General features: G+C 33.9%; 1 protein-coding gene across 1 annotated transcript; it reads left to right on the top strand.

The window, feature by feature from the left end:
• Positions 1 to 3770: 3770 nt before the first annotated feature.
• LOC148313160 (nuclear receptor binding SET domain protein-like) lies at positions 3771 to 8387 on the top strand. Its single transcript, XM_088267513.1, has 5 exons — positions 3771 to 4432; positions 4598 to 4779; positions 5872 to 5989; positions 7808 to 8032; positions 8287 to 8387. The coding sequence occupies exons 2-5, from the start codon at positions 4603 to 4605 to the stop codon at positions 8385 to 8387; spliced, it is 621 nt and encodes a 206-aa protein (XP_088123639.1). The 5' UTR covers positions 3771 to 4432; positions 4598 to 4602.
• Positions 8388 to 10717: the final 2330 nt, after the last annotated feature.

The following is a 10717-nucleotide window of genomic DNA, read 5'->3' as shown; positions in this document are numbered from 1 at the left end:
GATGACGGAAATTTGATGAAGGTATGCGAACGCACGTTTTTCGTTTTATAAAAATATCTAAAGTTTAAACCTTCATATAATATATCCCTTATTTCTCTACATAATACATTTCAATAAGAATGCTACCTGATTTTTCATATTAATTTATTAATGTAAGGGGTCATATCTTAACACAGAAGCGAAGTTTAACCGCCAAGCTTTTGCGATCTTGGCAAGTCCCATGAAGAGAGATAGGGTATCTTATTTGCTATTCATATGATTCAAGTTCGTACTACACCAACGATGACAATGTCACCATTTTCATCGGTATAAAAAAGTTTACTCTTAATTTAGTAAACAATTTACTGTTCTACCTGTCATTATGTACTAGTACTTGTATGCACGATACACATACGAGTCGAGGCTCCATAAAGTTTGATCGATACTATTTGAATGTACAGGAAGTAACATATTTCTTTATAAAACATTGTTTTTCTTTATAGATCCTTACGCTGTCAGGACTATGTACCAGCAAGAACTTGAGAGCGACGATATGTCGCAGCATAATGGGAATAAACTAATATAATTATCAGTTGAAATTGCACAGCACAAGAACAATACGTTGATAATTAATCCCATATATTACAAAATAAGTTTATGGCAGCACACTCGATTTGAAATAAAACACGGTAATCATATTGAGGATAACCCAAAGATCTTCTGAAACCTGCAGATTCATTCTATGCATACGAAACCATTGTAAAGCCTAGTTATACCAATTACTATCGGCAAAATGAAATCAGTTACTTGAGTAAGTTTAAACGATGATGTCTGCTTTCATCCTGGTTTAACATCTCACGAGGTGTGTAATGTCCGCCTCGGCTGTTTGATATATGCACAAATAATCGCATAGAAGAACTGAAAGGTTTAAACGTTGGAACTAGAATGAACAATTTGACTGTGTGTTGCCTTTTGTACGCTGTCGATGCTGTTCATCTTGTTGATAGCAAAGAAGACAAACGTGTGCAAGGTAAGTGTTTTTTCACCAACGAATGTTGTCAAATCCAAAATTATGGTTGTTGAAAAAGATTGTTGATTTTGTATTATTGGAATGTATCTTGAAAGCGGCAAGATGGTTAGTTAAGTAAGTTTCCACTCTATATTACATATGGTCCCCTAACACAACAAATTGGATATTAATATTATGAAATGAACCCATGTTGCAAATTGTAACCGTTGAATGGAAATTCTAAAAATAGTTACCCATAACGATTCAAATAATCTCTTCATTTACAGTTTTAGCTCCATTGATTTTTCTTTAAAAAACTATATTTAGTGATATTAGATGTGCATTTCTCTCTTTAACAAATCAGCGCCAATGGTTCTCATTGCATCAACACTTTATCAGCTGTAGGAAACTATTTTATTTTCACCTTTATACCCACATCAAAATATATATGGATGGCAATTCCTTTGCCTCTCTAGACCACGTTTTGTCTTATCTTCTAGTTTTATGTATTTTGCCTGTTGAATATTTGTATGCCAACTTATATGTTCACTCTGTTGTCATTCACGCCAACCTCTTGGGTTTATGTAATACCTCCCAATAAGATTCAAACAATACAAAGTTGGGTTATAAACATGTTTCATTTTTAATTCTACTTTAAACAGTGTGCCCTTATTACTATCTGCATGTTCTTTTTCAAATCCTTATCCGCACCCGATGTTGCATAGGGTACTGCATCATACAAACGCAGCGTTATCTCGAAGGTGATCAACCCTTAGCTTCAGGTAACAGTACAGGGTAATACTGAATAAATATTAGAGTAAAGAAATCACTTATATTTATTTGACCCCCCCCCCCCCCAGATCGAACCCGGAACCTCCAGTACGGTAGCTAAGCGCGCTGACCACTACATCACGGATGTAGACAAATATATATTAATTAATAAGTTTTGTTTTGTTTATTGAACAAAATATTAAACAAAACTATTAATACAGCGTAAAAGATATTTATTGCTGAATATTATATTTAAATAAATTGAATATCGGCCAAAATTTAATGTGAAAAAAGTTTAAAACCTCAACATTTTTTGTTCAAAAGTCAATTAATACACTAAGGATGGGAAGGGTATTTTAACATTCTACGCATTTCAAAGTCAGATATGAAGGAATAACATATGGAAGGAATTAATGTTTTGACATGAATATTATGTGTATCAATCTCTTTGTTGAGGTCTTAATGTGCATACTTATCAATTCCCGTCGCCAGCGAACACCCTTCCTTAGTGTGTTAAGAAAAAAGTACATTCCGATGCCTGAAACGAGTGCAAGAAATTTTATACCATGGAAGCATGTTCTCGAGGGACAGAAAAGCGGATAAAAGTATTGAGAAAAGGGTGAATGCAGTGAATAGAATAAATGATGTGTTGAATGAAGTGATTGCAAATAAAAATATGACCTCTAAAGCCAAACTGGCGGTTCACAATGGAGTACTAGTACCGACACTCGTGTATGGAAGCGAAACGTGGAATTAGCAAAAGAAGAATGAAAGCAGAGTGAAAAGCGCCCTCTCAGACAAATGTGCGGGAAGTCGTTGAATGACAATTAAAAATGAAGATGTAAGAAAACAATAAAGGCTGAACTAGATATAATTGAAATAGCTTAAGCTGGTATAGACGTGTGCTAGTGTGCTAGTGTGCTAGTGAGAGAATGATTGAGGAATTACATACATATATTTGGAAAATGTGAACGCGAGAGCAGAATGAACGGTCAATGAAGACTTGGCATCAACTTGAGATCAATCAGAACCTAAAAATCTAGCCAATTAAAAAGGCTGCGTTACCGGAGGGCATATATGGATTAGATGGAGTTTATTTCAGGACTTACGGGAGTGACATTACGTCTTCTCTGCCTGGAGTATGTCAAAATCTCCTAATAGTAGTAGTACCAGTAGTACGTAGGTACTAATATTTTCACTCCTAATCAAAAAAAGTGTATTTAAAAATGGTACCGATTTATTTTCACAATGTAAATAGCAAATGAGCTGCAGACGTAAAACAATTTGCCATAGGGCATGTGAAAACAACGGCTAAGCGATGTCAGATTTGATACCATGTATTTGTATTAACAAACACTTAAAGGTTATGAGAGCGCCCATACAGAAGGAAATCTTCGTCGGCCCTTCACCAGCAAAGGAAGCAGCGTGCAGAATGACAGTTTACAGGCCAAATTGCACCGTCGGATCATGATTTAGTACAGACTTACCAATAAACAGCAGTCCTTAAGTATGAGTGTCTTAGATTCTCAGTACTAAAATATTTATTCTGGATAGTTAAATCGAGTAGTCAATAAAATAGCCAAATTGTGTAAAGAGAAGGGAAATATTTGATAAGTATGTCACACCGTAACGTGTTACGTTTCGACGAAATGACTCCGGTCAGTCCTCACCTTTAGGGGGCATGTAAATCAGTGTGTACAATCCAGCACCATGTTCTAATAGCCAAAGTGACAGCGGCAGGAAAGTTAGTAACCCTACTGGGGACCCGGGCCCTATTAGGAAACTACCCGCACCGACTGGCCAACCTCCCGCGCTCTGTACTCACCCTTTGAACCTACGAAAAAGTCTATGGAGGAATGCCAAGCAAACCTAAGCTATTAAAACAACCCTATCAAACATTTCTTAATCCTAGAGGTACAGATAGACATGCTTTCTATTACTTTTATAAGCAATGTAAGTAAGTAATGTAGTTACACGTTTATCAAAACCTCTTTGTGAAAGTAAAGTAAAGTTGACCATCAAAGTGAAATAACTTTTGTCTCGCACCTTTTTGTTAGATATAATTGTTTTTGTGGAAATTAAAAAAGAAAACACGATGGGTGACACATTAAGGAGGCAGACTGGGGAGGGTTAGCGGACTCCCGAGGAATTGTAACTTTCGAGGCAAGACTTCTAGGGTCCTAAGGAACACCTGTTCGCGAAAACTAGAACAATCTTTTAAGGGTTTGACCTAAAACATGTTTATTTTTCTCTACAATACTATGGCTATAAATTTAAATTGATCGAATATTGAAAAACGGGACCAAATCGAGGATTTAATGTGCCCGGCACAAAAATCCACTATTTTCTTTAAAAAACCTAATATACGTTACGAAAATTTTTTGTTCAAAATGTGTCCATTGATTTCACCGGAATTAAATATTTTACGAAAAAAATAATACATTTAATTTTAAAAAGGTAGGTATTTGTTTTCGTCTGTTTGTATATATTAATTCTATCGGATTCTTAGGATCTTCAAAAAGAAGAATTCAATCTGACAGCCCCGGAAAAAAAATTGATATGGATAAATGTATATAGTCTTTGGAAAAATAGATCATTTACATAGATAAATGATTTAGTCTTTGGTTTGATCGCGAGCGCTGAAGCAGCAGTATTTTGGTTTGCAAACGAAAGGTAATTATAATTTGTAATATAATTCTGTAAACTGCGATTTAAGTATGGTATTATAAGTAAGGAATCGGTGCACAGTTCGTTTTATAATATGCCCGTTCTTTACCGAATGAGAACAAGTTGTAAAACTGTTTTCATGACAGATAATTCTACTTTGTTTTGTTTAAGTTAAAATGGTCAACTGCGTGAACCTGAACCATGTAGAGGGCGACTCGTGCAATGATCGATGTCAGTTATTTACTGACTTATTCGAAAAGACGAAAGAAATACTGGCAAGAAACTTCACCCTCAGCCTGCCCGAAGAGCAGCTAGTGGTAAAGACGAAATATGAGGGGGCGGCAATAACGAAGGTAGGTGATGGATTTTTCATTATTTTGTTGATAAAATCGCAACGAAGTATTGTCAATATTTATTTTACAATATACATACAAAAAGTAATTTGATGCGTAAATCATCAGTTCATAAAGAGTAAATGGCAAAATAATGTCAAGATGACGTCTCTTACGAACATCTTTCTGGTGTACGGACTTGGGAGGCAGGCGTTTTTATATAAATATATATATATATATATATATATATATATATATATATATATATATATATATATATATATATATATATATATATATATATATACATATATATTTTTTTTCTTCCATTTACAATATAATATAATTACAATTCCAAAAATATTATGTCCGCCTACGTAGTGTAATGGTCAGCACGCTCGGTTACCATTCTGGAGGTCCCGGGTTCGATTCCCAGGGGGGGGGGCCAAAAAATATAAGTGATTTTTTTCTCTCTAATATTTATTCAATATTACCCTGGACTGGTACCTGAAGCGGAGGGCTGACCACCTTTCCTTCACGTGTTATCGATCAAGATAACAACTTTATATGATGCAGTTCCCTATGCACCATTGGGGTACAGATAAGGTTTTCATGATGATTTGATGATGTTAATACAAAAAGAGATCCCACAAAGGGTATACATTTTATTTTAGGTTATAATAAAGGGTACCTACTGAAAGAATACTATGGCTATCAAAAATATTAATAAATTAAAAGTGCTAATATAAACTACGAAAATTTGATTTGAACAGAAAACGAAAAAGGAAAATTAAAACAGTCAACAATAAGTATGTGCTACATACAAATATGAGTATATTCTTTGTGGAATGAATCAAACCGTTTTGGAGCTATGAAAAATGAGTGCCTTTGCGCGAGTCTGGCTCGCAGTTTAGTCGGCATATTTTTCATCGCAGTCACCGCAAGAAATTTCATAAATACCGCTTCTATCTAGTATGTTTACTTTTGATTTTGAGTTTCCGAGAATTTGACCCGAGTTTACAAGAATTTGAGTAGTCGTATATATAAATAAAACTCATTAGAGTGTTTAATTTTAATAAAATATTCTGGATTTTGTTAAATTTTCTGTTATAGAAGGAACGACGCAACAAAAGAAACATACCCTGGTGCCTAGAGTGCGGACAGCGGGGAAACTTAATTGCGTGTCCGGACTGTTCTGGATCCTACCACGAGGACTGCCCTTATACAGTTGGTAAATATAACATTATTATGGTTTCTGAACTTGAGATGAAACATCTACTTTTTTTTACATGAAAGAAGGTGGAAGACCGAGCATCCCAGGGCTCGAGTGATCTCTTTCTACACTTGTGTGTTGTTTGTATGTTTGGATCCCGTTCACACGAGGGAAGTAATTCAATAAATCATCCTCTTTTGCGTAAAATTGGCACATCGCATAATATTTAAAGATGTTATACTTTGTTTATGACCAGAATTAAAAAAATAAAATAAAAATACGACGCAGCCGATACTTGCTTTGTTAAAACAGTTTTGATTTTTTAATTGTTTTAAATTCTTTTGCATTGAACGATATAAAAAAAAAAAATATAGTACAAAAGAAGATCCCACAAAGGCGTAGCCTGTGTCTGGGTTATTAATTATTAGTTCACGGGATATCCAAGTATAAGTTGGCTACTGTTCTCAAATGTGTTATAAGTAAATATTTTGTAAAAAAATGTTGAGAGAAAGGTTAGGATCGTTATGTAAAAACACAGAATTCCACGTTTCATATTTTAATGAATCAGTTAATGTTTGTTGGTGCTTAATATTTAGAATGGGCGAGTCTGAAGTTTTCCTCATCCGGACATTCCCATTCTTTGTCCAGACATATTTATAAGCAAGGGGTTTGGTGGTTTTTGCTAACCAAAGAGGGTGCTTGTTGGTGGTCGTTAATTTTTCACTAGTATATATCTTTTCCAAGGATGCAGAAATGTTTATATCTTTTGGAGAAAAATTCCCCTTAATTTTTTTTGAGTCATCACACTTTCTTTCGCCTCCTTTGTGTTGAATTTCACAGTTACAGTTTTCATGGCGGGGTTTGAATAGATGTTTATAAAATTATTGTCACTCGTAATATCGCTGCAATCAAGTTTATTCAGTAATAACTTGACCGCAGATTTGGAGTTTTATTTTTTTTTACTTTTGATAATCCTCGAATTTCTATTGTCGTTTCTAGTGACTTTTGTTCCATTTTATTTAGCATAGTTTTTAGATCTCTAACTTCTTTTTGGGTCTCTTTCAGTTTGGATTCATTCCATTTTTATTTCTCGCTTGTATCAGTCATCGATATTTTTTGAGAAGAATTCAATTGATTTTCTCATTTGGGTCAACTCATTTTTTTGGAATTTTTTCATTTCGTTACTAATTTTTTTGATCAATTTTTCTTCATCCTTTTTAAATTCTAGAAATTTTTTGTCCATACACTCGAAAAATTTTGTTTCTGAAGATGCTCGGGTTGAGATTATTATTATTTATTTAAGTTAATTTTATTTTTAAACACTTTACAATTTAGCGGTATCTATTGGAAATTATTAAAAAACATTTACTCGATTGTGAGCTTGGCTAGCGCTTAAATCGGAAAGGTTGAGATCTCAGTTAAATGTCAAAAATATTACTTATTAATACTTAAATATATTACTATAGAGGCATCTGCAGAAATTTGATTCAGATTAAAAGTTGAATAATTGAAAAAAAACAGAAAATTAGAAGTAGGAACATACAACAGGGCTTTATATTAACACTCTTTTCAAGATTTCATGATCACTTTTAACTTGAATTGTTTTTGTCGGGAGTATTCGATTCAGTATATGACAGAAATGTTGATAGTAAATTTGTTTGTTCGTAATTGGCATTTGAGTTTCATTGCCGAACACTTGAAATGCGGACAGTTGTAAAGTGAGTATTTGTGTTTTGCGCGGTCGTCATGGAACCGTATTTTTCTATTCACAGTCGCAGATTCTTAAATTCTACAGAGTTATGAATTGACAAAGTTGACAGAGACAAATGTTTGCAGACGTACCCTGTCGGCAATGCAGCGAAGGCTGCCTGATACCGTTCGGAAGCATCGTGTGGTATGCCATGCCGTTCTACAGGTGGTGGCCAGCCTACTTACTGCCCCTGGAGCTCAAGCCTGCGGTGCTGGGAAGGCGGCCCTCCGAGCGTCACCAAGTGGTGATATTTTTTCAGGAGGCGCTGTACGCTTGGGCTGACCCGAGGCTGATGTGCATTTTCACAAGAGGTAATAAAGATTGTCGAGACCGCATTAAGTGTAAAGTGCACAGTTGACTAGTAAAAATCGCTTAGTTCCATTTCTAAATTCAAACAATCAGAGTTTGAATCTCGATATAATATCTAAAAGTAGAATCAAATAGAAATTGTTCATACGGTAAGGTAGGTACACCAAAATTAGTTATCAACATTCGAATGGTAAATCAAACAAGAAATTATGCGATCCGGATGCTATTCCTAATTAATTTACTTTCATTATTTCAGAACATCATTTCTATCGGGTCAAGAAGCCGGCTGGCCGCCTGCTGCAGGCTTTCTATGAAGCCAGAAGACTGGAGAGGAAGACCGATGCTTTCGAAGATTGAACGCTTCTTCTCCGTCTTAATCCTCATTGCTGAGGGTTGTGACCCTTGCAGAAGCAATGACTCTTCTCCAGTTATCCCTTGACTGCGCTGCACGTAGCGCTTTAACCACTGAGGTGCCTGCTGCTGCCTTAATTTGATCGGTCCATCGTGTGGGGATCTTCCTCTCCCTCTCTTTCCCTCCAGGCTACCGATCGCAACTAGTCGTTCCAGGCTATCCTCGTTTCCACGTGCAACGTGTCCAAAGAACTGGAGAATCCGTCGGGTACAGATATCGGCCAGAGTCAACGCTTATTGTATAATAAATGTCCAGAATTTTTATTACTACCTATTAACTAATTAATTTAAATATATATAGTTTATTGATTTGTTAAAGTTTATTTAATTTTATTGATTTCTTGAAGGCTATTTTATTTAATTGGTTAAATATGTTAGTTGATAATAAATGTTCATGTAATGTTTAACTTCTTTATATCCTTGCCTATATAATTTTGTATCATTATTCCAGTTTTTTATTAATCCCTATTGTATAATAAAATGTCCTGAAATTTTATTACTTAATATTAACTAAACCCATATAGTTAATAATAAGAAGGTTAATAATGAATTAGGGAACGCAAGTTAATTGATTTGTTGAAGTTTGATTTTTATTTTTTATTGCTCAAATAAGAAAGTCAATGATAAATTCCCGGGTCGGGGTGTGAATAATTATAATTATGTTAGTTCGTGAGCAAAAAATAACGATTTGTCTTATGAACTTTTAATTTTGTGGCTAATCCCTTTATTTTATTTCACATTATATGATTTAAAAACAGCAGATGGACTTGTCTGAATTTGCACAAAACACGACTCTTTTACTGGACTAACCTTACCGTACACGTAATAGATTTATTATTTTTATTCACTTAAATACAAAAAAATGTTAACAACAAAATACATTTTTCGGATAATTATTTATTTTTAATTTCATGAATTGATTCGGCAGACACTTTGTGGTAAAATCTATCAATTTTTAATTAATGTTTGACTTAGTAAATACCACTATTTCTTAAAATCTACTGTGACACGTGTTTCGATGCATTCCGCATCATTTTCAAACACCGTATGTGAAGCTAATTCTAAATTTTAGAGTTGGGTCCTCGGGACGTTGAAGGTTGAAGAGGGGGTAGTAGCTGTTTCTTATTTTTATTTATTAATTTAATTTTTATTTTTTATTTTTATTTCTTATCAGTGGGAACATGGACAAAAGGGGGAGGCTTTAGTCATTGTCATATTGTTAATTATGGGTTTATTGTTATTTATATCCTTATGAATTTCTATTGTTTCAAAATGCTGCAGTTTATGGCTTTTCGTATTGATTATTTTTAGGATTTCTATGTTATTGTGGTTAAATTTGTGATCATTATCTATTAAATGGTTAGCGAATTCCGAAAAATCATTATTTCTCAAACATAATTCATGTTCCCTGATTCTTGTTTTGAATTTTCGGGAAGTCATACCAATATACGAACTTCCACAGTCGCAGTTTAATTTATATATGCCACTATTGTCCAATATATTTTCATCATTATTTTGTGTTTTAAAAATCTTAGTTAAATTATTTTTTGTGTAAAATGCTGGTTTTATATTATTTGGGAATTTTTTGGTAATTTTATGTGATGTTTTATTTATGTAAATGATTCTTTTCCAGTTGGTTTTTACTTTTTCATTATACGTATCGGCTGAGTAGAGAAATGTTTTTGTTAAATTCTGTTTATTTTTACGCGCCAATATCGCGTCTATTATATTTGGTTTATGACCGTTATTGTAAGCAATTTGTTTAATTGTATTTATTTCTCTTTTGAACTTATTATCATTTAATGGGAATTGTAGTGCTCTATGGATCATGGAGTTGAAGCTAGCTAGTTTATGATTAAGTGGATGGGCTGAACAAGAGGAAATTACAGTATCTGTATGTGTGGGCTTACGGTAAACATCAAAAGTAATTTTTTTATCTATTATTTCTAAACTGAGGTCTAAGAAATTGATTTGTTTACCTCCGTTATTTTCTAATGTAAATTGTATTTTATCGTTAAAATATATTGATAAAATTGAGAAAGGAATCCGATTGTCTTGTTGTTCCTTTCCAAATAACCAATATATCGTCTACGTACCTGAACCAGTTTTTTACAAATTCGAGTAGGGGATGCTTAGACTTAAAGATTTCATTCTCTAAGTTATTTATGAAAATGTCAACGTCCCAAGGACCCAACTCTAAAATTTAGAATTAGCTTCACATACGGTGTTTGAAAATGATGCGGAATGCATCGAAACACGTGTCACAGTCGATTTTA

This window comes from Brachycentrus maculatus, unplaced genomic scaffold (genome assembly GCF_059751285.1).
Source record: "Brachycentrus maculatus isolate JH-2025_06_01 unplaced genomic scaffold, ASM5975128v1 h1tg000018l, whole genome shotgun sequence".
Classification (NCBI taxonomy): domain Eukaryota; kingdom Metazoa; phylum Arthropoda; class Insecta; order Trichoptera; family Brachycentridae; genus Brachycentrus; species Brachycentrus maculatus.
Note: the sequence above shows the minus strand (reverse complement) of the source record. Positions and strands in the feature narration are given on the sequence as shown.

Excerpts from the sequence above, each read along its gene's own strand:
- LOC148313160 (XM_088267513.1), top strand. The coding sequence starts at position 4,603 with ATGGTCAACTGCGTGAACCTGAACCATGTAGAGGGCGACTCGTGCAAT. Across the intron at positions 4,780-5,871 it reads AGGGGGCGGCAATAACGAAG|AAGGAACGACGCAACAAAAG; the intron begins GTAGGTGATGGA and ends TTTCTGTTATAG. Across the intron at positions 8,033-8,286 it reads GATGTGCATTTTCACAAGAG|AACATCATTTCTATCGGGTC; the intron begins GTAATAAAGATT and ends TCATTATTTCAG.